Source organism: Chaetodon trifascialis, chromosome 15 (genome assembly GCF_039877785.1).
Source record: "Chaetodon trifascialis isolate fChaTrf1 chromosome 15, fChaTrf1.hap1, whole genome shotgun sequence".
In the NCBI taxonomy this organism is placed as follows: domain Eukaryota; kingdom Metazoa; phylum Chordata; class Actinopteri; order Chaetodontiformes; family Chaetodontidae; genus Chaetodon; species Chaetodon trifascialis.
In genome coordinates, this window is record NC_092070.1 from 25,117,149 (window position 1) to 25,143,007 (window position 25,859).

Consider the following 25,859-nt stretch of genomic DNA (forward strand, 5'->3'; position numbering starts at 1 on the left):
AACACGAGTATTAAGACCCCGAGGACGCCGCCCGCCGCCTCCACGCGTCACAGAAACAAAAACAAAATGAGCAAGCCCCGCCCACTGAGACCAGATTTTTTTAAACAAACCGAAAAGTCCACGAGTGGACGCACAGCGGCGAGACGGTTCGGCTGCAGCGAGTCGCCGTCGGTCACGTTGAGATTCAGGTGTGAGACGTTCAGGGTTCAGGTTTAAAGTCGGTGTGTGGAGCTTCCTGTTGGCCTGCGGTGCTTTCAAAACCACTGTAACTATGTAAATAACAGTCAGCTGTAAAGCCGGTTTTTTGATTTCTAAGTGTGTCATATGTTCAGCGGGGGTGGGGGGGTTGAAGGGGGGGTGTGGGGGTGTTCTCAAAGACACGTTTCTTTAATTTGTAGTGACGAGACGATGAAACAAACACTGCCATCTGTCTGTCGGCCGACCGAGACGACTGCCACTGCCCTTTAAGTCCTCTTAAAGGAGCAGCGTGACCTTTCCACAGGTGAGCTCGTTGATCTGAGACGTTCAGAACTCAAGCTGCTTCACTCACACGTTCACCTGCCGCCGCTTCATTCACACATTCATCTGCTGCTGCCTCAGGAGCGCCGCGTTCCAGCGTCGTGCTGAGAAATAGCTCGTCATGTCTGAACCGATTCTGCTCTCCAGACGTTCTCGAACGGCGTCATCACACACACGTGAACGTCTGAAGCGTTTCCGAAGCGCTGGGAGCTGCTGGTTTACTGGTCATCTGACTGGGAACCAGCTGAATCACACAGGTGTCGTTCAGGTTCTGCCTTCAGCTTTTGCTCTGAACGCTCAGACTCACCTGAGCTGAGTTCAAACGGCCAATAAGAAAATGTCGCGGTGCTCCTTTAAAGGGACCTGCCAGAGAGTGATTTTGAGTGAGCCGAGCACTAAACCTGTGCTCAGAGTGTGTGTGTGTGTGTGTGTGTGTGCGTGCAGCTTACCTACACCTACACCTCCACCTGTTCCTCCACAGTCTGCTCTGCGTCTGTAGATACGATGTACATGTGACATACAGAGTCCCGCTCAGTGCATGGAGCCCGTGACAGCCAACATGCACACCACCTATTTATAGTGCATAGAAATGTAAGACACCTGTGGAAATGTAGCAGGTAAACTGAAGATTGTTCACTGTCCAAACACTTTGACTTGCATTGTACTTACCAGTGTACATAAAGCACTAACTCTGAGGCTGTTAGAGGAATAATAATGATTATTTTGTCACGTGAGTTCAACCATTTGTACTAGATTCAGACAGATAGACGCTATCATTATTATTACCTCTGCTGCAGCTGGAATATTTATGTCGTATGCTAATTTTTAACGTGTAATTGCCAATTTTGACCACTAGGTGGGGAATAAGCGCAATGTTACTGTGATAGAGCTATAAAAAGAAAAACTATTAGTGTTTTTAAGGAGGACAAAAGGACTCCATTTCCCAGCGTTCCTGTCGCTCTCAGGGAAGGAGTCTTCAGTTCTGAGCTGCGTTTTCATTTTACTCGTTTTACTTTGAGCCAGTATTAAAGCGGAGCGACGGCGCCGTCCACTCCTCCACTACGTTTGGTGCCATGTTCTCTCCTTTTATGTCACGCCTCCTCCTTTTATTTCACGTCTCTCGCGCTCTCTTCGCTGCGTGAAGGACAGACACACTGAGCTGCAGCATACGGAGCCCCAAAGAGGCCAAAATTCAGTCATTTCAAAAGACTTTGAGTCATAAAGAAAACTCAGCTCATTATCAGGAGACGTTTTTATTTCATCAGATTTTTGGATTTTAGATGAACTTTCGTTTTCTGTGACTCTTTTCTTTCACGCCTCTTCATCTTCATCGTCGTGAACAGAAACAGCTGTGAAAGGAAAATGAATGAAAACGTTTCAGAAAAATGAGTTGAGTTTTGATCTTTTCTGGGTTTTTTCTTGAGTTTCTGTGTGCAACCTGACGTTGGTCATGTGACCTGACGTTGGTCGTGTGACCTGACGTTGGTCGTGTGACCTGACGTTGGTCGTGTGACCTGACGTTGGTCATGTGACCTGACGTTGGTCATGTGACCACCTCCCCTGCAGTCGTTCGTCTGATGTTCGAGGCTCCGGCTGCTGAGCTTCTCTTCTCTGGCTCCACTTTAACACTCATGTCCATTTCGTTTTGCACAGTCCGAATAGGTAGAAAAATGATGTGGTCACTTCCTGCCGGTGGACAGTCCGTCCAGTCGGACGTGTCTCCGCCGCAGGAAGCTGTCCTCAGTGCGACCTGATGCTGTCTGTCATGTCTACCTCATTTGCACTGATAGTGAAAGAATGTCTGGGTGGAAAGAAACGAGGATTTCTTTGTCAAATGTTTCATTTCTCTGTGTGCAAATGTCGATGAGAGACGCTGAGTGAGGACAGGAGGGACGGAAACGTCCTCGTCCACGTCCTCTTCAGTGACAACAATCAAAGTGGAAGCTGTTTTTTTTTGTTTGTTTTTTTTTGTGTCCCCTCTGGACTCGTCTCTGCAGGACATGCTGGACTTTAATCCCACACGGAGACACGTTGGTCTCTGTGGACGAAAATGTCTGCTGGGAATCTGAACTTGTCCCCGTCCCCCAAAAAACCTGGAGAGAATGTTTGACAGTGAGATTTCATTTTGCCAACTTTGAGTTTCTTTTTTTAAGTGCGTCTTTTGTACGATTTGTTTCTCTGTGACGGTCCTCAGTGATTTCTGCCGTGGGACGGACGTCCTCAGGTGTCCGTCCAACAGCAGGTAGACAGAGTGTACTGTGAGCAGTTCACTGACATCACTGTCTTTCATGTTGTCACAATTAAAGGAAGGTTTTGGGAAATTTTGCCGTTTGCTGTCCTCACAGACGCAGTGAAGAAGATGATGGAAAAGCTGCTTGTCTCAGCTCTTCTCCTGTCTGTCCACGACTCGATGGCAAACAAGCAAATTTCCCAGAATGCCATTCTGTTAGTCCTCGCTGTCTGTCATGTTGTCCATACAATCCCCGCCCCCCCCCCCCAAAAAATGAAACACAAACACATCCCGACTGTGCTGATTGAAGCCAGCGGGTTCAGAAACTGACAGGAACAGCTGTGAGGATGAGGATGAAGATGAGGATGAGGATGAAGATGAAGATGTGTTCAGAGGAGGATTTAGGTTAAAATGTTCAGGTTCAATGCAAAATGTTGGAGTTCAGAGACGATCTGTACAGAAACGTAAAAATCATTTTGGAGAAATAAATGAACAACAAAAAAAAGAAGTTTGTTTTGAGTTTTTGTTCACGCATGAAGTGACGCTTCATAAAGTTTGATTCAAAACCACACAACTTTATTTAACTTCCCCCACAGATTTCCTGCATTTTATTTTCCACATTGTCAAAATGTTGATTTCCAGACACGTTGTGACAGGATGAATGTCCGCAGAGCTTCACAGTGAGAGCAGATGAGCCGCCACACGTGGAGCTGCAGAATGAATGAATGAATGAATGAAGAACTTTAAATGTCTGTTCATCATTTTCTGTCTCACCATGAATCCGTTTCCTGCTTTAATATTCAGTCTCTGTTTTTTCTTTCATCTGTGACTCAAACCTTAAATCTGAGTTACTTCAAGTTTCTGTGACCAAAATAAATCCACGAATGAATAAATACAATCACTGATTAATACTTCAATAGTCACATGACCTGCAGTTCACGTGCTCAGGTGTAATGAGTGACACATGATTAAAAAAAAATGCTCATGATCGGTCAAATTCTTATTATCTCATCATTTATTTCAAGTGTTTTCATTTATTTTGATCTATTTGTTTAATTTTTTTAGCATGAAATACTTTTGTTTTTTCTTCTCCTGGAGGAAATGTACTTCCGGTGACCTCTGAGGTGAAAAACCTAAAAATAACTTCAATCTCTTTCACTGAAATGTATTAAAGGGGAGGCGCGCGCGCTGCACGCTGTGAGCTGCGTCACACGACGTGATCACCGCCGTCCTCAAGCTGGACAAAAACAGGAACCACAGACCGGAAACAGATTTTCTTTCAAAATGCTAATACTGATACCGCGCTGTTAAAATACTCTGTTACAAGTACAAGTCATACAGTGGAAATGTTACTGAGGTAAAAGTATGTACATGTACTTGAAGAGTTAAAGTCAAAGTACTGCAGTGCAGTAAAGTGTCCCCCGTGGCTGTTGTCCTCTTGTCTCTGTAGATGATTGTGTCCCCTGTATCTGTTGTCCTCTTGTCTCTGGTCTCTCTAGATCATTGTGTCTCCTCGTTCATGTCTCAGCAGGATGTTCCTGTTGGAGTTGGTTGAGGTGGAGCTCGAGCTCATTTAACTGTTTTGTGTTGGACTTTTATTATGTTATGTTTTTATTATGTTGGACACTTTTATTATGAAAACGGACTCGGCGGAAGTCGGGCTCTTGTTGCTGGAGGCGGACAGCAGACGCTTGACAGACGCTGCTGTGAGGAAGTCGTCGCTCAGAAAAATCCATCTGTCGTCTCTGCAGTGAGTTTTTCAGTCAAACGCGAGTCAACACTGACAGTTTACTGAGACTGAAAGACGAAGCGTCGCCTCCAAAAACGTCCCAAACCTCAAAGATGGCGCAGGAAAACATTTTCTTGTTCGTTCCGAATTTGATCGGTGAGTTTTTTTTACCGCCTCTGCCAACACGGAGCTAGCTTAGCATTAGCCTGCACGATAGTGGATGCTGCGGAGCAGAAAGTCAAACCAAAGTCTGTTTGAAAAAGTGCCAAATATGACGAATTAATAAAACATACGGAAGCCTACGTGTCCATCCGTTTCTAGGTCTGGTTTAGCTTCTTAACCCACTGACTGCCTGTCATTTTAAGCTTGGTGTAATGTGATGTTGAATCTCTTCCGGCCTCTAAATCCTTCAGATGAAATGATCTCATAAGGAAAAGTCCTCTTTGTCTCAGCTGATGTCCCACAGATGAGACTCTGATTCGTTTCTGGGGTCACAAATCAAAGAGGTGGAGAAACTGGTGGAACCAGTTCCTCAGGTCCTCACCCGGTACCTGACTTCACCTGAGTTCAGGTGTGAAAGGTCAGGTGATGAGTGTTTCCAGTAGTTTTCAGGTTCAAACTCGTCTTTTTGTTAACTGAGCGTCAGTCGTCATTATTGATGATCACTTATTGATTACATCCATCATATCAAAGTGATTTTAATTCTGTTATTGATGCACAAATGTCACAGAATGGCTCAACCAATGAGCAGACTGCCTCACCTAACAGGTGAAGCAGGCAGGTGTAACCCGTCCTGTGTCCCTGCAGGTTACGCCCGGGTCGTCTTGGCCCTGCTGTCCTTCTACCTGATGCCCTGCTGTCCCTGGCCCGCCGTCTTCTGCTACCTGCTCAGCGCCCTGCTGGATGCCTTCGACGGCCACGCCGCCCGGGCGCTCAATCAGGGTACGTATGCACCACCGGCCACCGCCGCCAGAGAGGACGCCATCAGAGTCCACGTGTCTCTGTGACATTGTGTCCTCAGTTTTGTCTCTCAGGCCAGAGTCAGAATCAGCTGTCAGTGTGTCACAGATCAGTTCACAGGAAAACGAGAAGACGAACGACGTGTTTGACGTTCCGGTGGACAACAAACAGACGATGCTTGTGAGGACGCCGTTTTCACAGGTAACCTTCGTCTGACTTCCTGTTTTCTCTCAGCCACCAAGTTTGGAGCCATGATGGACATGCTGACAGACCGCTGTGCCACCATGTGTCTGCTGGTCAACCTGTCGCTGCTCTACCCGTCCTACACCTTCCTGTTCCAGCTCAGCATGAGTCTGGACATCGCCAGCCACTGGCTGCACCTGCACAGGTGAGCTGACAGCACAGGGGTGATGCTGGATGATAAAAATCCAGATTAAGCCTGATGCACAGTCTGTGGACGCCGACCAATCGCAGTCCTTGCTGTCTCCATGTGTCCCTGACGTGTGCTTGTTGTGATGAAGAGACTTCATCATCATCATCCTCATCCTCCTCTTCATCTTCATCTCTGTTTTCCAGCTCAACCATAAAAGGATCAGCCAGTCACAAGACCATCGACCTGTCTGGCAACCCCGTCCTCCGAGTGTACTACACATCTAAGGTGAGGAGCACACACACAAACACACACACACACACACACACACACACACTCACAGCCTGTGTAATCTGTGTGTGTGGCCTCCTGCAGCCGGTGCTCTTTGTGATGTGTGCCGGGAACGAGCTCTTCTTCTGTCTTCTCTACCTTCTCCACCACATCGAGGAGCCTGCAGGTAAGACGCTGTGTCCTCTCAGCGCTCGTCCCCACACTGCGGGACCTTTGACCCCTCGTTGACCTGCTGTGTGTCTGCGCTGCAGCTTGGCTCTACTGGCTGCAGGGACTCTGCGGGATCATCTGCCTGCTGAAGGCCGCCATCAGCCTCCTGCACCTCGTCACCGCCTCCCAGAACATGGCCGCCCTCGACGCCGCCGAGCGAGAGCAGAGCGCCAAGACGCAGTGAGACGAGCGAGCGAGAGCTTCAGCTACAAACCCACCGTGTGTTTTTGTTTTTCTTCTCTGTTTTAAGCAAACTGTCGACTTCGTGCACTCAGACTGAGGTGACGTGAAACACAGACAACCCGCTTCAGTTAGTCACATGACCACGTCACCGCATCACAGCGGACGAGCAGCAGGCGTGAACGCTGGACGACACGACACGAGCGTCACAGCTTTCTGACTCCTTCATAGGCACACAAGCGGCAGTTTGACTCGAGTCGTGTTTAGACTTCGCGACTTCGCGACAAATTAATGTGAAAAATCACTGGCTGCTGGACGACTGGACGGACGAACGTCCACGTCTGTCCTCTGTGTCACAGTTTCTTCTGTTTGAGTCGTCAGAACGAGTTAAAGTATCGACTGTGTGATGGCGAGGAAACGCCTCATCGTTACATCAGAGCTGAGTGCCGAGGCGCCCAGAAGTAAGATGGCAGTTTAAAGAGGAGACGAAGCCCAGGATGTTCAGAAAGTTCCCATCGATCGCACAAACACCGATTCATGGAGGGAAACCTCCCGGCGGCCATCTTTGTTTGGACCAGTCCTGAGCCTTCAGAGCTGCTGAGGAACCTCGAGAGCTTCTCGTTCTGTCGAGAACGTCGTGACCGTCTGTGTGTCTGTGAAATGAATCTCTGAAGGCCGCGGGTCTCGACGTCCTGCTGAACAACACGAAAACCACAATCAGAGCAACAGGAACGCATCGGCGGAGGTTTTTGGTGAATGTCAGACTGAACGTTGTTCCACGACTGACGGGCAATTAGAAGAAGAAAACGTGTTCAACAAACGAAACGACATTTAAACGCCGTCATGGCTTCGTGTCAGAAACACGATCGTTTGAAATTCACCTAAAACTCCTCACACGTGGTTGTTGATGCTTTCGAACGTTTCGTGGACCAAATGATTGACGGAGGACAGACTTCAGACCAACGAAGCTGCTCCTCGTTAACGACTTTTTGATCTTTGAGCCTCAATTCCTCGTCTCTTCTTCTAGCGTTGATTTTTTTAGTCCGTAAAGATGAATTTTGTCCTGAAATCAGAGCGAAACGCTGACGTTTGTCTCACTTTATGCAGACGATGTCGTTTTGTTCTCGTTAAAGAAGAACTTCATCTCATTTCAAAGCGTTTCTGATCTGCTTCCTGCTGCGACGTCTGAGCTGCTGTTTCTGTCCTGCTGTCGATGAGAAGCTGATTCGACGCCGATCAGCTGATGCCTTGCTGACTTCCTGATTCTGGGTTTGTTTCTGACGTGTTTCCTCTTTGTTTTAGTCGCTGGTAGAAGCAGAAAGTTTACCTCCTGTGAAGAGCCGAGCGTCACCGCTGACGGCTGCGTGCCGTGTTTCAAACTGACGGACGCCTCAAAGCGTCGACGCACGACGTGTGAAACGCCTTTTTGATGGAACTCGTTTCCTCGAGTGTTTTATTCCAGAATATAAATGTACATCACCAGACGCCAGAGTCTGACATTGTATTTAAAAGACATCCGTTGTTGTGATTAATGTATTTATGGTTCTTTTGTTTCTGGTTTGATTTGACTGTAAAAGCAGCTTCAAAATAAAGAAAACCGAAAACCAGATTCCAGGTGTTTTTTTCACTGTATGTGTTTCTGCAGGTCCTGGAGAAATTAGATTCTCTAAATTCAAGGCAGCACATCAGACAGACCGAAGCTGAAGACAGAACTTTCCTGTCAAATCAGCTTGTTTTAGGTTGATCTTTGCTGAGGGTGAGAGAGACTGAATCAGGGTCTGAGAGATATGCTGAAAAATCCCCGTTTCATGATGCACACAGGCACATTTTCTCATGAGCAAAGCATGTAGACATCTGCATACATATTCTGTACATACTGGTACACACACACACACACAAATATTCACTGTACTGCTTTCCACAGATTACTGTTTTTCTATGATGAACACAAATTTCCCTTTAATTTTCCTTCAAAATAATACAGAGTCCTGCTGCCGTTTCGTTGCAGTAACTGATCAGTTCGCAGATCACCCACATAAAGAGGAAAGCTTACATTTTTTCAACAGAATACTTTTTGGTGTATTATACGTCTGCCGAAGTTATGAGTAACTCTTACTAAACGAAGAAAAGTCCGTTGTTTTATTCATTGTGGGTGTAAAAGCGAGCATAATTGAAATTTGGGATTTTCTGAATGGAGTTTGGCGCGCTGCGCCGCTCGGCCCGCCGGAGAATGGACGTCATGTGAACTGAGGTTAGATCCAGCTGTTGCACTTGCGCGCATCGTTACCTTTAAGATGCTCGAGGATAAAGCCTTGATTTAGCTAAACCCGACACCATTTTAGCCAAGAGTTTGGCGCGTCCGGCGAGCGTGATCCGGATAACCCGGCGTGTGTTTTCGGCAGCGCCGGTGGATTTTCTCTGGAAAGCGAAGCGGGGGATTTAACGGCCGAGCTGCTTCTATAAATGTCGGATTTCATTATTTGTCGGCCTACCGTGAAGCTGCGGCGGCGGCGGGGGCGAGAGGGACGGCACGAGACGAGACGGGGTCCGCGAGGAGGGTGCATACACAAAATACTTTCCCTTTAAAGCAGAGAGGGACAGAGGGGGTGAAGAAGAGATAAAAAAAGAAAAGGAAGAAAGACGGAGAGGGAGGGAGGGCGAGAGGGAGCGAGGGAGAGAATTTGAAAAAAAGAGAAAGATGTCATCCTGTCGATTGAAACACCGAGGCGGAGCCATGGACCGCGGCCGACCAGGAGCGCTGTAGTTAGGGGACGAGCTGTACGCAACGCCGAGGCTTGGGACCCGCCGCTGCGGCCTTTTCGGAGCTATCGCAAATAAATGACTCCTGAACAGCTGCTGACCATGATTAGCACGTTTCGACTACATCCTGCTCATCTGCTGTATAAAATAATCTCTATTTTGCATGCAATTCACCAAATTTTATTCCAGTAGACATAAGCAAATGATATTAAAATGCACCATTAAAGCAAAGCATGATACCAACCATTTTGTCGCATTTACAAACTCATCTTGTCAGCGCCTGTTTGCCGCCACATTAATTCAGAACTCAGATCAGCGTAAACCCTGATAACTGCTGGTTATCTGAGGGGAGATCTCGTCCGCTGTCAGTGGGTATTTCCATGAATTCAGCCGGACAGTAGAGCAGCTGCGCTACAGGCCTCACGTTTGTTTTCCTAGCGGCGGTCGGAGCGCTCGTCCCGGGCTCCGCTGCCTCCTCCCTCCCCGCTTCGCTCCAGGCCGGTTAGCGTTCAGTCAGCATGGACACCTCCTGGAGTAATTTCCTCTTTCAGGTGAGTCTCATTGATGAGGGAGGAGGGGGCTGACATTTGTGCATGGGGTTAAAGAGGAGGGGTGGGGGTGTGAAGGATGGAGGAGGTCACTGAGGGGTCAGGGTCCTGGGGGGGGTCTTCCTCAGGTTGTGTCACGTGTTCTCTGTTGTGATTTGGGGCTTTCTCCCGTTACCCCCCCCCCCCCCCCCCCCCATCTTTATTGATAAGGGGCCCTCAGGGGCCCGGCCCCCCTGAGGCTCTGCCGGGTCGAGGGGCCCGTGTCAAAACCTGGTGTTGTGACGGTGGTGGGGGGGTCCACGCATGTCAGGGTCTCTGGGGCACAAAATGGTCCCTGCGTTATGGTTTGAATCTGTTTTCTGGTGCTGAGACGGAAGCTGACGTGTTTCTGGACGATCAAAGTGCTGCGACGGCTCATCACGACCCCGAGATGTTCAGGGCCCCTGCATGTCTGAGGGGGCCCGGCATATCTGCCCGCTTTGCCGGGCTGGTAATCCGGTCCTGGTCCTGGTCCCATGAGTCCTGGTTTATCTGCGGAGACATTAGCGCATCAGTGTTACGAGTTAATCTGCAGATTATTCTCTTTTCCCCTGTTCGATCAGTTCGACGTCAGGTTGAGGAAAACGTCCTCAGACGTCTCGTTCTGTCCTGCAGACCGTCCACAGCCTGAACATATTCAGTCCACACTTCTAAAAGCGAGAGAAGCAGCAAATTGTCTCACCTGAGAAGCTGAAGACAGTTTTAATCGTCTTAGATGAAGTCCCTCTCAGATGTTTGCTTACCTTTCCCCAAAAACACCTGTTAGTTACGCCTCATCCTGCCCTCCCATTGGTGGCCATCTCAGCGCTTTGATCTAGCAGACCAGAACCCTGGGGGGTCCCTCCAGAGTCCTGCAGCCCAGCAGGACGAATAAACTTCTTCCCGTTTTGTTCTGATAGACGCCGTCTACTCAGAGTCAGCCGGAGACGCCTCTTCAGTCCGAGCTGCTGCCCGAGCTGACCGGCGCCGCTCAGAGTCCTTCGGCCGAGCACATCGTCACGCCACCGTCCACCGTCGACACCGCCGCCCTGAGCGAGGAGCCGCTGCCCGGTGAGGGGGGCGTACCTCAGTACTCACCTTCATTCTGGTTTGTTTGGCGTCTTAAAGAGACAGGCACCAAACAGATGGTTCAGACAGAGGGTGAACAGAGGTGCTGCAGCAGTGGACAGGAAGAGAAACGTGTTTTTCAACATTAAAGCATGTAAACATTTTCGATGAGACACCCAAAATAAAAGCATGAGCCTGAAAATGTCGAACCTTTAGCCGAAAGCATCGTTTGATCCTGATCCACATCACATAGTTTCACTGAGTAACCAACTGTGAAAACAGAGTCGCAGAGCTGGAATTAAAGCTTCACGCTGTCCAAACATTCGACAGCTGATGTCTGACGCGTTGATTAAGTTCAGCCTGGTTGAACTGGGAGGTGAAATCTAAAGGTGGTTTTCTGTCTGTCAGTCAAACCGCTCCCCAAGCCGAGCCGGCCGGCCCACATCTGTGCCACCTGCAACAAGGAGTTCAAGAACAGCTACAACCTGCGGCGGCACCAGTCGGTGCACACAGGCATCAAGATGAAGGACCGCGCCGCCCGAGAGAAGGAGGACGCGGGGAAGGCGGCGCGGGCGGAGAAGCAGATGGTCCCGCTCTCCCTCCTCCACCTCACCCTGCCCGCCCAGCCGCCTCCTCCCCCCAACGCCGCCCCGGAGACCCTCCCCCCGCCCGGCCAGCACGCCGAGCAAGAGGGCCAGCCGGTCTCTGTGTCCATCGCCCCGGCAACTGTAACCATGGCTGCGCCGCCTCAACCCATCCAGGCAGCCGTTGTTGTGGTGGGCTCCATGGAGCAGGTGTGTGTGTGTGTGTGTGTGTGTGTGTGTGTGTGTGTGTGTGTGTGTGTGTGTGTGTGTGTGTGTGTGTGTGTGTGTGTGTGTGTGTGTGTGTGTGTGTGTGTGTGTGAGAGCCTTCTAGCTGTTCTGGACTCAGATTTGTACTGTTGAGGTTCAGTGTCTCTGCTGTCCCTCAGCTTGTCCTCTGACTGTCTTCTCTCTGACTGGACGAAGCCTCATAACTTCTCTGCTGCTCCACAGAATCCCAATCCTAATCCCAATCCCAGCACCAACCAGGTGAGGAAGAACCACGCCTGCGAGGCCTGTGGAAAGGCCTTCAGAGACGTCTACCACCTCAACCGGCATCGTCTGTCCCACTCGGACGAGAAGCCGTACTCCTGTCCCATCTGCCAGCAGCGCTTCAAGAGGAAAGACCGGATGAGCTACCACGTGCGCTCGCACCAGGGCGGCGTGGAGAAGCCGTACATCTGTCCTCACTGCGCCAAGGCCTTCTCCCGGTGAGGCCCGAGATCCACGAGCTCGCAGCTGACGAGACCAGATCTTTAAAACCGGAGACGAGACTTTGCGTCTCCGTCCTCGTTTCACCTGCTTTCATTTGACTGTTTATGTGTGTGTGTGTTTTCAGACCGGACCACCTCAACAGCCACGTCCGCCAGGTCCACTCCACAGAGAGACCCTTCAAGTGCACGGTAACGTCCTCCTCTGTCCGCTGGACTCACGTGTTTACTGACGCTTTGACATCAGCGTGATGTCTCTGCTGTCCGACACTGAACAGATTCCACTTGAATTTGTAGTATAAGATAAGATAAGATAAGGTAAGAGGAGAATATCCTTTATTGATCCCAGAGAGGACATTCAGGCAGCAGACAGAGACAGAAATGAGTCCATTAGAAAAAGCAGTACATGTACACACAGTACCCTCGACCAGTGTCGTACTTCATCATCTAAGGTGAAATGTAGTAATAGGAGATGAAGTTAAGTACAGCAATACAGCACAAGAATATATACCAGTAATACATTAATCTGTCCCTCTCTGTCCGTCTGTGTGCGTCTCTCCACCTTTACATGCTTCCTCGCTCGTCTTCCTGTTTTCCGCAGACGTGCACATCAGCGTTCGCCACTCGTGATCGTCTCCGCGCCCACCTGATCCGCCACGAGGAGAAGGTGCCGTGTCACATCTGCGGGAAGCTGTTGTCCGCCGCCTACATCACCGACCACATGAGGGTCCACAACCAGTCGCAGCACCACGCCTGTCACCTGTGCAACCGCAGTGAGTCAGCACGCCTTCGTTAACTCACACCGGCTTTAACCCGAAGCTCAGCCCAGGTGTGTCTGACAGGAAGCTTTTCAGCCTCCGACTGAACCTCTGTGGTCTGGAGTTTAGTTTCACTTCCTGCTTCCTGTTCATCCTGTCAGAGATCAGCCTGTTTTGACTGTTTATTGGTCGCTTCCGGCTGCATCAGCTGCTTTATATTCAAAGTATATTCAACATGAGGCTTTTATTGTGAAGTAGCTGTCAGGTGGGCGCTGTGGTTAGTGCAGAGAGCTTCATCAATGCTGCCTGTTTCTGCATGGCAGACAGAGGACAGATGATTTCTGTCTAATAGTTATCAACAACAGAGAAGGTCTCACAGTCCAGCAGACAGACAGCAGCTAACGACAGGAAGTGATGCGGAGAGGTGACGTGGGCTGGAGATCATGTGACCCTGCAGCTCAGCGATGATCCAGACGAGCGAAGCGTCAACGTGGATCAACGTGTGTTTGTCTCTTTAACAGAGACTCCAGAAACTTTAGTGATGAAGGCAGAACTGCAGAGGAGTCAGGATCAAACTCTGATCCCACGTCCACACTCTGTGTCTGTCTCTGTGTCTGTCTCTGTGTCTCTCTCTGTCTGTCTGTCTGTCTGTCTATGTGTCTCTGTTCTCTCTCTCTCTCTCTCTCTGTCTGTCTGTCTCTGTCTGCCTGTCTCTCTCTGTCTATGTGTCTCTATCTGTCTCTCTCTCTCTCTGCTGTGAGTCTTCATCGCACTCTTTCATCGTTTTCCGTCTTTTCTTGTTCCTCCCACGTCCATGAGAGACGTATAGTAACAGTGTTCCTGTGATAACGAGGTGAAACAAACAGGAAGTGTCGTCTCTGTTTGCAGGCTTCACCACGCTCACCTACCTGCGTGTCCACGCTCAGAAGCACCACGGCCAGGAGTGGAAGGAGAGTGGCGGGGCCCGGGGGGGCTTTGGGGGCACGGGGGCCGGCGGGGTGCTGCTCTGCCAGCTGTGCGGGGTGCAGTGCAAGACGGCCACGCAGCTCCAGGGTCACATGGGCACCCACGCCAACCAGGTGGACCCCAACCCCGACGGGACGAGCGCCGGCCCCGTGGGCACCACCAGCGTGGCCGTCACTGTGTCCAGTGCTAGCACTGTGGGACTGCTAGTAACTGACTGCTCCAGCATCGCCCCCCAGCCCCACAGCTAGCACGCTAGCGGGGGGGGGGGGGGGGGGATGGAGGTGGGGGAGTTGGCGAAATGGAGGCAAAGGCAGACGAGGACTCGTTGAGGAGAGGATGGAAAGACGTGTCCAGTCCAGGTGTGTGAACACGTTCTTCTTCGCTCGTTCTTCATTCGCACATCAGCAACATCCACCATCACACGATGACGTAGCTTAAGCTGCTCGACCTCATGACGTTTTCCATCAAATAGCGTTTACGAAAGAGACTGGATGTGACTGAACTGTCTGCTGTCAGTTGCATTGTGGGTAATGTAGGCACCAGGTGTGTATATCTGTGATTCTGCTGCATCGATTTAGACGTTTTTAGCTGTAAGTGTCCATTGTGAATTCATTGACGTTCTGGAGTGAAATGACCAATCAGTGAGCTTCAGTCACACCCATGTGTTCAGCTCCAGACCTGTGATTGGTCAGCGTGGAATCATTACGAAGAAGATGCTGATGGCACAGCTTCAGTGTCTGGAGGTTCAGTTCGCAGCAGTCAGAGCGCTCCAACCACAGTGAGGCTGAGTGGATCGAGCTGCCGTCCACAGACACGACAGATGTTTCCACATCTGTCGCTCTGTTCCTGTGCTCCATGACAGCACTCATAACAGCACAGACGGAGACGCTGAAGAGCTACTGAGGGTTTCCTGCAGCATCAGCTGATCACAAATGTATTTTCACCCCTGAACGCTGACACGTGGCTCGCGCGGTGACCTTTTAGAGCTGTGAACGTCCTGAAGCACTGATGGTTCATCGTGTGTAGAGAAAAACAGCTGAAGCTCATCTGATCATCTTGCATTAACTTTGTTTTCGCTTTGCAGATTTTCAGACTGCCAAAAGAGGACGCAGACCGGGATGGGCTGCCGTGGACGGACGCCGTCTTTCCTCCTCAGCGTCCCGTCAGGCCTTTGTTTCAGCTCCATCGGCCGTGTCAAACAGCTCACCTGCCACGAACACACGCCTCGCCATACCTGTTCCAGACTGTACGATGGTGTAAGACCAGACGTCAGGGAAGAGACTGTGGGTACGACCAAAAGGAAACCTCTGCTCATCCTCAACAAGGAAAATCAATGTGTATTTTTATTCCTATGGCTTTGCGATTAGCTGTTTGTATTTGCCATCATGTCATCGTTTTGGTTTGGACCTGACGTGCACAGCCTGTCATGATTTTGTAAAGCTGTCGCTGTTTTTAGATCATTTTTATTCCACGATATCAGTGTTTGTTTAGAGCGAGGAAACTGACCTGAAGACCTCAGCATACAAAAATATGACTTTTTTCATTTTCTCCCCTAATTTATGACTAAACAGTCTCCAGTTTGCCTTTGTCAGACTCCTCAGAGCAGGGAAACCGAGCAGGACGTGGGAACGAGTGTTTCAGACGGGCCATCGTGTAAATACACTTTTCTATAGCTGATAAAGGCAAACTAATAGTTGTTTGTGTATCCCCATGAACATTGAATGTGCATAACTTCTCTGCTTCATATGATCTTTGCTCTTACGGATGCTGATTTGTAATTCTTGAAAAAGGTAAATTGCCATGTAATTTGTAGCTTGGTGACACATTTCTGTGGCTGTGCATATTGATTGTACTTGATGCATAGTGCATAGCGCCTCGTTACTACTGTATTAAAAGGCAGTAAAATGCATGTGTGGATTCAAGTTGAAATGATCTTCACGAGAGTCTGTGTGATTGTGGTCTTCATTCAGATTTTCTCAGCTGGTTCTCTGAAGCTAAGTTAACGTTAGCATTGTTTACAGCAGGGTGCAAAGCATCAACCCTCCCCCACCCGGCTTTACCAGCTCCTCCTACTTAACAAGCTAGCCAGCTAGCAGTAGCTGTCGCTGTAAAAGCGACCAGAAATCCAGCTGGTTTCAGATAAACCGAGAGGCTGCTGGATGAGACACATCATCCAGAAAACACAAGAAACTGCCCTTATGGACCGCTTGTTCAAGGGATATCGCGATGCGACGGCCAGCTAGCGAGCAGTCCAGAGCTAGCTGCAGCTAGCTGGTCGGCTACACCACAGATCTAGCTAACAATCCGGCTAGCCGTAGAGCCGGAGCAGGAGCTCCGCCGACGAGCACCAAACTCGGATTTTTCGCCTTTTTTGGTGCTTGTTTTCATGCCACACCGGCACTAACCGAGCTCGATTTGTACGTTGGTCAAATTAAGTTACTACTGGGAAGCTTTCTGTGTGAAATATGTAGCTAGTTCAGTGTACCCAGCCAGCGATAGTTATGTGGGTCAGAGGCATCAGCGGGTTAACGCATTAGCTGGAACAGCTGGTTAGCAAGTAGCTAGCTGGTTTCCCGACGGCAGATTTTTTTTATCAGTCATTTGGAACAGAAAGACAAAAACGTTCATGTCCATGTTTGTGTCGTTGAGGACGGCTCTGCAGCGTGCGTGGCTGAGGTTAGCATCGGCGGGCTCATGTCATTTTATCTCATTTTGGAGTCGTCGATGACCGTCGTTAGCTAGCTGGACACAGTTAGCTGAGTTAACCGAGCAGCTTCACTAACCAGGTAAGCACACAAAGGTAACTCAGCTGGCCGATTAAAGTGCATGAATCAGTGGTTTGTTCGTTAGCTGTCCGCCACATCCAGCACCGTGTTTGGTGGATTTAGCCGTTTAACCGACGGGCTGCAGACTTTTAATCTGTTTGTTCATCCTCGCTAAATAAACGAGCCGCGTCTGTCTGCGGCGGTAATACGGCTCATTTCTTCATTTTGGCATCGAGCTCGCTTGTTTACATCAGCTTCAGATCTCAGTCTTCTTTGCTTCCCTCTCAGGAATCTAACGGGTCATGCTGGGTGAGGAGCCGTGTGTCCTCCGCGCCTAGCCGGGCAGCAGCAGCAGCTTGGTGCCGATAAAGTGGACTGTTTTGGGGTCTGGGGAGGGGAGGATGGCATTTCACGGCGCAGGCCGGCAGACCGTCTGTGGAGACTTGTTTCCGGGCTCTGAGCTGGGCCACAAGTATTTCTGTGTCAACTCCTCCTGCGGAGCCCCCTCCACGGGCCTCAGCGCCACACCGTGCCTGGCTGGACCCACTGCCCCGGCTGGAACCCCTCGTCACCCAACCGCTCTCGGAGGGAGCACCGGCGGCGGAGCGGCGGTGCCTCAGCCCTACAGCAACCCGGCCAGCGAGGTGCCCAGCCCTGCAGAGATGGAGCCGGACCGCCCCATCGGCTATGGCGCATTTGGTGTAGTCTGGTAAACACACGTCTTTAAGGACCATCCCGGGCTTTTGCATGTTTTGGCCGTTTGAATACACACCCTGCGTGCCTGCTGGCCATGAGCCTGGAGCTCTCTGAGTGTGTGTTGAGTGTTGTTGTTCAGGCAGCCATTGATTCCCTTTCACTGTCTGCAGAGACATGAAACCAGTTTCATCCACCACCGTGAACCTCATGTCTGCTCACATTTTCCTCTCAAACCAGTCTGCAGCTGTACCCTTAAAACAGGGCCAGCAGCACAGTGAGCGCGAGCTCAGAAATCACACCGAGTGAAATGAAACCAGAGGAAACGTCCCAGCACTCAAACACTCAGAGAAAAGTGTCGTTTGTCGTAACTGCCTTAAACCTTACAGAAACAGTTAGGAAGACTTATTTACTTCAGGCTTATTTCGTCTGACCAGCAGGCCAAAACCTGAATGTGTTGAGTTTACTGTCGCTTAAAGCAAAGAAATGCAGCAAAACCTCAAAATGAGTTAATCCGGACGCAGGAAGTGTTTCATGTTTGTTCACTGAAGACGCCTCAGGTGATTTATTGAAATCAGCTGCAGATGAATTCTCTGCTGAGCTTCTCGTTTATTTTCATGAGTAAACGTCTCGATGTGCTAAAAAGAGGCCCAAGCGTGAATAAAACCTGTGACTCCCATTTCCTCTCAGGTCCGTTACGGATCCACGCGACGGCCGCAAGGTGGCTCTGAAGAAGATGCCGAACGTCTTCCAGAACCTGGTCTCCTGTAAGAGGGTCTTCAGAGAGCTGAGGATGCTGTGCTTCTTCAAACATGACAATGTAATGAGCGGACGAAGGGGACGTGAGGCCGGGGACGCTCTCTGATGGGGACACACACACTAACACCTTCTTGTTTGTGTGTCTCGTGCAGGTGTTGTCGGCGCTGGACATCCTGCAGCCTCCGCAGATTGACTGCTTTGAGGAAATGTATCCTGCCTTTATGTGTGAGCGAGCAGCTGATCAGCAGTCAGTCAGGCCTTCGTTTGGGTCACGAGCTCATGGTGTGGACAGCGTTCGTCTGCGTCACCGCATGCGTTCGCTTCCTCACCCTCTGTCCCACTTTCTCTTCTTTTAATTGTCTGTCTCGTCCTCCTTTCATTCACTTAATTTAGCTGCTGGTCTCAGGTCGAAATCCAGCTCGTCGCTGCAGATGTGAACATTTCGCCGCCTGATCCTCTTTCTGCTTCATTGACATTGTTCAGCCGCCTGAAATGAGACTCGTGCTCAGATGCAGCGTGTCGGTGTGGGCGGAGGTCAGTCCGTGTGCAGCGCTTTTTTTTCCTTGACAGCCAACCCCCCCGCAGCTACGTGATCACAGAGCTGATGCAGAGCGACCTCCACAAAGTGATCGTGTCTCCTCAGCCTCTCACCACCGACCACATCAAGGTCTTCCTCTATCAGATCCTGCGAGGTGAGTGGCCGGAGTCGGTGCGGCGGGGGTGTGGTGTTGGTGAAGGTGGTGTTCATGGCCGTTTGCAGCCTGAGGGACAAGACGAGGCATCAGTGCATCAGTAGTTTATGTCCCAGATTAATAATATTTAAAGCTGTTAGTCGAGAAAATATGTGAAATGTGTAGGAAAGAGCTTTTAGGAGGATTTTTAATGATGTCTCTCACTTCAGCTGGATCCAGATCAGGCCCACGAGGCCGTTCGAGCTCTTTGTTTAGTGTTAAATTCAACCAATAAGTTTTGATTTCCTGCATTTGGATTTTTTTCCCTCCAGACTTTTATTTTGGAATAATCCTGATTTTCTAGCTCGACTTCAGAGCAGAGACATTCATCTTTTTTCCATCTGACATTTCCAAAGCTGCATCAAACTGCACGACTGATCAATAGAAACAGTCGACCGGCAGCTTTCTGACCAATCACAGCACGGCGACTCCAGCGTGTCTGACTCCGTTCTGTCAAGAGTTTAATGTGACGGTTGAAGACAGGACGTCTGTAGTTAAAATGTCTCACAGAAGAAGTGAGACATGAATCAGAGGTTAAAGCAGTTTGTGACTCAACGCTGAAGGAGAAAAATGTGATGTCGTTTCAGGTTTGAAGTACCTGCACTCTGCTGGGATCCTGCACAGGGACATCAAACCCGGAAACCTGCTGGTCAACAGCAACTGCCTGCTGAAGGTAAACCCAGAATGCACCTGTGGGGGGGGGGGGGGGGGTTAGCTAACAGTGGGCATTCAGGGTCAGACCTGCAGGAAAAGGCTCGTTGATGTCGTGTCGGTAAACCAGCAGCGTCTTTGAAGGCCTCATCAGAACTCCGTCTCCACCTAGATCTGTGATTTCGGCCTGGCGCGGGTGGAGGAGCCCGACCCGTCGCGTCACATGACCCAGGAGGTGGTGACGCAGTACTACAGGGCGCCGGAGGTGCTGATGGGCTGCCGACACTACGGCTCGGCCATCGACGTCTGGTCAGTGGGCTGCATCTTCGCAGAGCTGCTGGGACGACGCATCCTCTTCCAGGCCCAGAGCCCCATCCAGCAGGTGAGACCCCTTCACCTGGTCACCATCACCAGTGTGACTGCTGAGTCAGCGTGTGTTGATAATCTCTTGTTCCTCTTTTGATTGATTATTCTGTAAAATGTCTTCAAGCAGCAGATGAAACCTAAAATGTTGCAGCTCTGTCTGAAGCAGAAGCGCTGATCTCTCAGTGAAAGGACGTCTGTGCTGTCACTGAGTTGCTCTCTTTGATGTGCTCGGTGTGTTGCAGCTGGATCTGATCACAGATCTGCTGGGGACGCCTCCTCTGTCGGCCCTGGCGTCAGCCTGCGAAGGAGCCAGAGCCCACATCCTGAGGGGGCCGCACAAACCGGTACGTGACTGCGTGGTCTGCTGGCTCAATCCACCAACACACACTCCACACTGGCGTTCAGGCGCTCAGTTTGAGCTCCATCAAAGCTGAACCTGAACCTGGTCTGAGTCCAGATCAGGTTCAGGTTCAGCATCTGTAATTAAACTTCTAGCTGATTGATTTTGGCTGTCAGTTTAATTAATGCTGAGCTGCAGATATCCAGCTCAGCGTCTCCACCTTAGTTTTCTCCTTCTTGTTGCTCCACATGAAGAGATGAGTCTGAAAGCTGAAAAATGACTGAAGGTTTGAGGTTTGCTGTCTCGGCATCGTGTCTGATATTTTGGGTGTGCAGGTGACCGATACACACAAGCAGCGAAAACCAGGAGAGTGTGACATCAGTGCTCTTAGAAGGTGTCTTTGGTATCCGAGCTGAATTTTGGGGGGTTTTCTTTGATGGGCGGGGGCAGGAGAGGAGACACAGAGAAGAACTGACTGAAACTAAGTTAAAGCCGTCTTACTGGTGTGTTTGGCCAGCAGAGGGCAGTGAAGCATCAGATCCACGTCCAGTCGCTTTATCTCCACATCAACCACGAGAAGCTCAGCAGATCTGCAGAGAGGAGATTCAGACAGAAACAAACAAAAGTAGAAAATAACCAGCAGAGGCAGAGAAAACTAAAGAGTAGAAGTAGAACGTGGACTGTAAAGGGCGAAGCTGGTGAGACGAAGTGTCTGTCCCTGCTGTCCCTCAGTTCGTCTTTAAAAACGGGATTAAATTTGATTAATTTCACATTTTAAATTGAACCTTTGTGAACAAAGCGAGTCAGTTTTCTGCAGTGACTCCATCAGGGTGTCTGCCGAGCAGCGTCTGATTGGACGCGTCCGACAGGAAGTGATGAAACAGCCCGTTTGTCTTCCAGCCGTCGCTGTCGGTGCTCTACATGCTGTCTGACGGCGCCACACACGAGGCGGTGCACCTGCTCTGCCGGATGCTGGTCTTTGATCCGGTGAGCTTTGACGCTTCTGTTGACCTTTGATGGCGTGAAACTTGCGGCCGGATGAGTAAATTCTCAGTTTTTCACTCGTCCCATATCCTCTGTCCTCGTTGTCTTCAGGCTAAGCGGATCTCCGGCAGCGACGCCCTGTCCCACCCGTACCTGGACGAAGGCCGGCTGCGTTACCACACCTGCATGTGTCAGTGCTGCTATTCTGTCCCCAGCGGGCGAGTTTACACGCGAGACTTCGAGCCGGTCGCCGAGCGGCCGTTCAGCCACAGCTACGAGAACAGCCTGCTGTCCGTGTGGCAGGGCAAAGGTACGGCGGCGCGCAGTCGCTTCCTCCACGGCCGGCCTTCAGCCGCCGTCCCGTACGTTCGTGTGTGTTCGACCCTGACGGCGATCTGCTCTCTGTCCCCTCAGAGTTAATCCATCGCTTCATCACGGAGCACCAGCAGGGAAAACGAGTGCCGCTGTGCATCAACCCTCAGAGTGCTGCCTTCAAGACCTTCATCAGGTGAGGAGGAGGAGGAGGAGGAGGAGGAGGAGGAGGAGGAGCAGGAGCAGGAGCTCACTGCAGCACAAACAGCTCAAAGCCGTAAAGCAAACACTGACGATGACTGAGCAGGCCTGCGGGACAGGAAGTGAACTCCTTCATATCCTGTTGCTGCTTTAATCTTCATCAACGCATCAGATTCTATGAGGTCATCACGTGTTTGCAGTGCGGCGTCCTGTGAGAACCTCATATCTCCAGAAAAACAGGCTGTCTTCAGCTTTGTGACGAAGCTTTTTCAGCTGATCCAAGAAGCTTTTAAAGAGTTTACTGAGCTGAAGAAGACATGAAGGAACTCTTCATCCTTCAGTTCAGCTCAAACACTCAGCATCAGCACAGCTGGAGATACGAGCTTTTCACTGGACAGGAAGGAGTCTGAAGAGTAATGTAATGCAGTAAAAGTACCATGTTTACCTCTGAGGTGTGCAGTAGAAGTATAAAGTTGTATAAACAATGAAGTATAAGTACCCTGATTGTGTACAGTAGTGAAGTAAATGTACTCAGTTACATCCATGGCTGAATGTCAAAGACACACTTGTCTCTAACAGATGGACGTCTGGTGTCCTTTGTGTCCTCAGGTCCACTGCGTGGCACTCCTCTAAGGTGTCCAGGAAGGAGGAGAGATGAGCGCGCCTCCTCTTCCTCCCTCTTCCTCTGGAGGAGCGACAGCAGTCATAAGAGATTCCATCGGCCGCAGCATCCGAAGACACCGAAGAGTTTGGCTCTTTTCTTTTTCTGTTCGCCCGGCGCCGCCGAGGTCACACGACTCCTCCCGCCGCCGGAGGGGAGCTCCTCCCCCTCGCCGGCCGAGCTCCTCCCGTTTCCCCCACGATGCTCCCAGAACACCAAGACGACCGCTTGACTCCCTCGACCCCGACGGCTGACACTCGACGCGTTTTTGGTGCTGAATTAAAAAATGCTGCTGAAGTGCTCGAGGAGGAGGAAGACGAGAACTCGCCGTGCGTAGAGACAGACAGGTTTTATTTGTTTGGTCGTTGCTTAGTTGATTGAAGTCATTCCAGTTCTGTGCAATACGGTTTCATTCAAACACGCCACAAACACGGGGACTGAACACGCCACGCCACGCCACCACGAGCCCCCACACACGCCCTAACCCGCCAAACGTTAGCCGGCAAACGCCTCCGGCCTTCCTTTTTTTGGACTGCATTTGAACACATCGCTCACTGTGTTTCCGTCGCTCGGCGATAACGATGCAATTTGCCAGATGTAGCAGGTGTGACCGCCGTTCCTCCTCGTCAGTTCGCTCCGCCGTCGAGCTGCCTGGTCCTGGATCAGCGTCGTTCCACCTCCTTCACACTCAGCAGTTTAACGAGGACACGAAGCTGAAATTCATTCCCCGCGTCGTTCAAGTCTGATGTCGCCCACTGTGTGATCGCAAGCTTTTATTTTGACAGTCACGACAGGAAGCTCCTCTGAAAACGCTCAGTGGCTTCTTCTTCTTCTAACGTCATCGTGTATTCTCTTAACACCGTGTGGACTTTTCCTTTTCCTGCCGGCCTCCTCTGCCTCCAGACAGGAAGAGGAAGTGACGCCGGCGCTGATGTTTTTTATTTCTTAACTTATTGAGTGTCTGTTGACGAGTGTGTCTCCTCCTCTTGGTCTGAAGCGACTCCTCTGCAGGACTGCGGCCGTCTCGGTTACCTCAAACCCGGAAAGACAAAAAAAAGAAGTGATAACGTGTGAGTCTGTGAAGTGAAACCCTCGTCGCAGCTGTAACGTCATTCCTCCGGATTCAGTGACTCCTCCTCTTACCTCGTGCTCGCTCCTCGCCTCTCGCCGCCGCTCAGAATCCGGGAGGTCTGAGGGAAGGATGTTGTCGGTGAAATGCTGCTGTTTTTGTGTCTTCTCTTCGGTTAATGTTTTAGTTTAAGGCTCAGGTGTCCCGTTTCAGACTATGAATTGTACAAAGTAAGGACGCACCAGTATTGATCCTGATTGGCCGATCGGGCCTGAACGCAGTGAAGAGTAAGACGTTTGGACTCTGGCGGCGTGATGGAGCCACATGGTGAAGCTGACCGTACTGCTGGTTTTACATGTTTAACCCTTTGACCCACTCTTTGAACCATGCCGACGTTTGACGCTCAGCTGTTTGCAGATCAATAATCGATCACAGCTTCATCAATAGTTTGCTCTAAAACCAAAGTGATGAGTTCAGGTTCACATCAGAGGAACTGGAATTTTGTGTCCGCCAGTCGATCCATCCATCGTCTGCTCGAGCAGGAAGGTCGCCACCGTGGTGCATTCAAAGACGCTCCGACTCCTTCAAACTGCATTTGTCTCCATTCTCAATTCACATTTAGTCTTAAAACCTGAACTTGATCAAAAATGTGTGAACACTGACGCGCCGACGCTGCGGGCAGTTTCCTTCCTGTGACTTCGCTGAAGATGTCTGAACGTTTTCAGTCTGCTGAACTGACAGGAAGGAAGTGGCTCTCCTGATGCAGCGCGCTCACGGTGACATCTCCAGTCTGTAGCCAAGCAGCCAAACGTGAAAACCATCAGCACGGTCGTCCTCTCCTGCCGGCTCCGACGCGTTCGGCCCCTTTTCGACTGCAGGAACTCTTCCAGGAACCTCTTTTAGGATCTCAGGAACTTTACGGACGAGGGTCAGCGCGCGCCGGCCGGCCGCCTCAGCGTTCAGACGCCGTGTGAACCAGGCTGTCCGCTGGATGAACCTTTAGCTCCTGGTTCAGTTCCTGTGGCTCGTCGCTTCCTCCATCGCGTGTTTGAAAGGTGGAGGACCTCCCGCAGGCGGGGCCCCTGAGCCGCCGGGCCCCTCGGCGCCCCCGTTGGTCCCTCAGTTTCCTGGTTTTGAAGCCCAGAAACCTCAGCCCCTCTTCTACAGGAAGCCAGCGAGTCTCCGTGAGCGTCCGTCGCCGAGGCCGCCGACCACCTGACTTGTATATCTGCATGTGTATATTTATTATCCGGCGGAGAGCTTTTGGGTTTGAATGCTGTGCAATGGTTGAGTTTGTCCACGATGACGAAAACGTGCTCTTTGTGGTAATTTTTATTTAATTCATCTTAGGAAGTGATTTTGTTCTGTTTGTTGTGATCTGATTAGACTTTACGAGCCGACAGTCGGAGAACGTTTTGATGATTGTTCCCTGAAAACAGACGAAGCACCGAAGCCTTTGTTTTCCGTTTATTCACCATTCCTCCAGAGTAGAAACCTCAGTGTGAAACGTTTAAGGATTCCTTCATTTAACACCACCTCTCTGTTTATTTTTGGTCCCTGAACGCACCGTTTGTCGTTTCCGTCATGGTGAATTCAGTGACGTAAAATCTGAAATCCGACCGTCAGCTGATCTTCACGTGTCGGTGAGTCGTGGTCAAACTGCACATCGCCGCTCTTTGGTGTTCAGTGATGGCGGCCATCTTTCCCAGAGGTGAACCAAAGCGCTCTGAGCAGCTGACGGTCTTTGATCACAGACGGTCCAAAACTCAACGATTCAGTTCACTGAAAACACGTTTAAAATGGATTTCGTGTCAGTTGTTGAACTGAAGCTTTTTCTTGGTTTCGGTGCAGAATTGACTCGTTTTCGGGAACGTTTGCTGACTTGAAGCTCAGATTTGGACGTCGGGGAACGATGAATCCAAACTTTCTCCTCTCGGCTTCTTTTTCTTTGCTTTTCTGTTGTTGGTAGAGATCCTTCAGCTGAGGACAGTTTGAAACTAGATGTCCCTCCTGACACTGTTCTCAGATCAGCTGACGAGTGTTTTTCCAGTCTGTCCGCTTTCGGGCCGACAGACGTAAAGCAGAGCGGGACGGACGGAGGGACGGACGGCTGGACGGATGGACAGCTGCTCATCTTTAGACATTAGACTCGTTTTTCTTCTATGAAAAGAAACTTGATGTTTTTATTATTCTAAATATGAAACCGATGTTTTAAACAGATGTTTTGTCTTCGTTTTAGCAAAAGTTTTGTTTGTTTTTTGACTTGTGTTCCCAACAAATACTTGAATTTCTTAAAAAAATGTTTAGAGTTAAAGTAGTGAATGATGAATAAATAAATAAATAAATGGACACTGGATCATAAACCTGTGCTGCGTTCAGGGCTCTCTTCTTTTCTCTGGAAGCTTCAGTGTCAGGCATCTTAAAATGAG

The 25,859-nt window shown here is 50.2% G+C and overlaps 3 protein-coding genes across 3 annotated transcripts; all 3 read left to right on the forward strand.

Annotated features, from left to right (window-relative positions):
- Window positions 1-4,431: 4,431 nt before the first annotated feature.
- On the forward strand, window positions 4,432-8,073 carry cdipt (CDP-diacylglycerol--inositol 3-phosphatidyltransferase (phosphatidylinositol synthase)). Its single transcript, XM_070981162.1, has 6 exons — window positions 4,432-4,634; window positions 5,286-5,420; window positions 5,673-5,826; window positions 6,015-6,096; window positions 6,184-6,265; window positions 6,351-8,073. Exons 1-6 carry the CDS (start codon window positions 4,592-4,594, stop codon window positions 6,491-6,493), a joined length of 639 nt encoding a protein of 212 aa, XP_070837263.1. The 5' UTR covers window positions 4,432-4,591; the 3' UTR covers window positions 6,494-8,073.
- Window positions 8,037-15,824, forward strand: LOC139343476 (myc-associated zinc finger protein). Its single transcript, XM_070981156.1, has 8 exons — window positions 8,037-9,800; window positions 10,736-10,886; window positions 11,292-11,677; window positions 11,918-12,174; window positions 12,303-12,366; window positions 12,776-12,947; window positions 13,821-14,257; window positions 14,983-15,824. Exons 1-7 carry the CDS (start codon window positions 9,768-9,770, stop codon window positions 14,144-14,146), a joined length of 1,389 nt encoding a protein of 462 aa, XP_070837257.1. The 5' UTR covers window positions 8,037-9,767; the 3' UTR covers window positions 14,147-14,257; window positions 14,983-15,824.
- Window positions 15,825-15,956: 132 nt separating this feature from the next.
- On the forward strand, window positions 15,957-25,793 carry nlk1 (nemo-like kinase, type 1). Its single transcript, XM_070981154.1, has 12 exons — window positions 15,957-16,684; window positions 16,952-17,372; window positions 18,047-18,176; window positions 18,268-18,323; window positions 18,701-18,807; window positions 19,434-19,519; window positions 19,670-19,879; window positions 20,106-20,207; window positions 21,104-21,190; window positions 21,299-21,497; window positions 21,602-21,695; window positions 22,310-25,793. The coding sequence occupies exons 2-12, from the start codon at window positions 17,065-17,067 to the stop codon at window positions 22,356-22,358; spliced, it is 1,428 nt and encodes a 475-aa protein (XP_070837255.1). The 5' UTR covers window positions 15,957-16,684; window positions 16,952-17,064; the 3' UTR covers window positions 22,359-25,793.
- Window positions 25,794-25,859: the final 66 nt, after the last annotated feature.

Excerpts from the sequence above, each read along its gene's own strand:
- LOC139343476 (XM_070981156.1), top strand. The coding sequence starts at position 9,768 with ATGGACACCTCCTGGAGTAATTTCCTCTTTCAG. Across the intron at positions 9,801-10,735 it reads GGAGTAATTTCCTCTTTCAG|ACGCCGTCTACTCAGAGTCA; the intron begins GTGAGTCTCATT and ends TTGTTCTGATAG. Across the intron at positions 12,367-12,775 it reads AGAGACCCTTCAAGTGCACG|ACGTGCACATCAGCGTTCGC; the intron begins GTAACGTCCTCC and ends TGTTTTCCGCAG.
- cdipt (XM_070981162.1), top strand. The coding sequence starts at position 4,592 with ATGGCGCAGGAAAACATTTTCTTGTTCGTTCCGAATTTGATCG. Across the intron at positions 5,421-5,672 it reads CGCCCGGGCGCTCAATCAGG|CCACCAAGTTTGGAGCCATG; the intron begins GTACGTATGCAC and ends GTTTTCTCTCAG. Across the intron at positions 6,266-6,350 it reads CCACATCGAGGAGCCTGCAG|CTTGGCTCTACTGGCTGCAG; the intron begins GTAAGACGCTGT and ends TCTGCGCTGCAG.
- nlk1 (XM_070981154.1), top strand. The coding sequence starts at position 17,065 with ATGGCATTTCACGGCGCAGGCCGGCAGACCGTCTGTGGAGACTTGTTT. Across the intron at positions 21,191-21,298 it reads GGATGCTGGTCTTTGATCCG|GCTAAGCGGATCTCCGGCAG; the intron begins GTGAGCTTTGAC and ends CGTTGTCTTCAG. Across the intron at positions 21,696-22,309 it reads GCCTTCAAGACCTTCATCAG|GTCCACTGCGTGGCACTCCT; the intron begins GTGAGGAGGAGG and ends TTGTGTCCTCAG.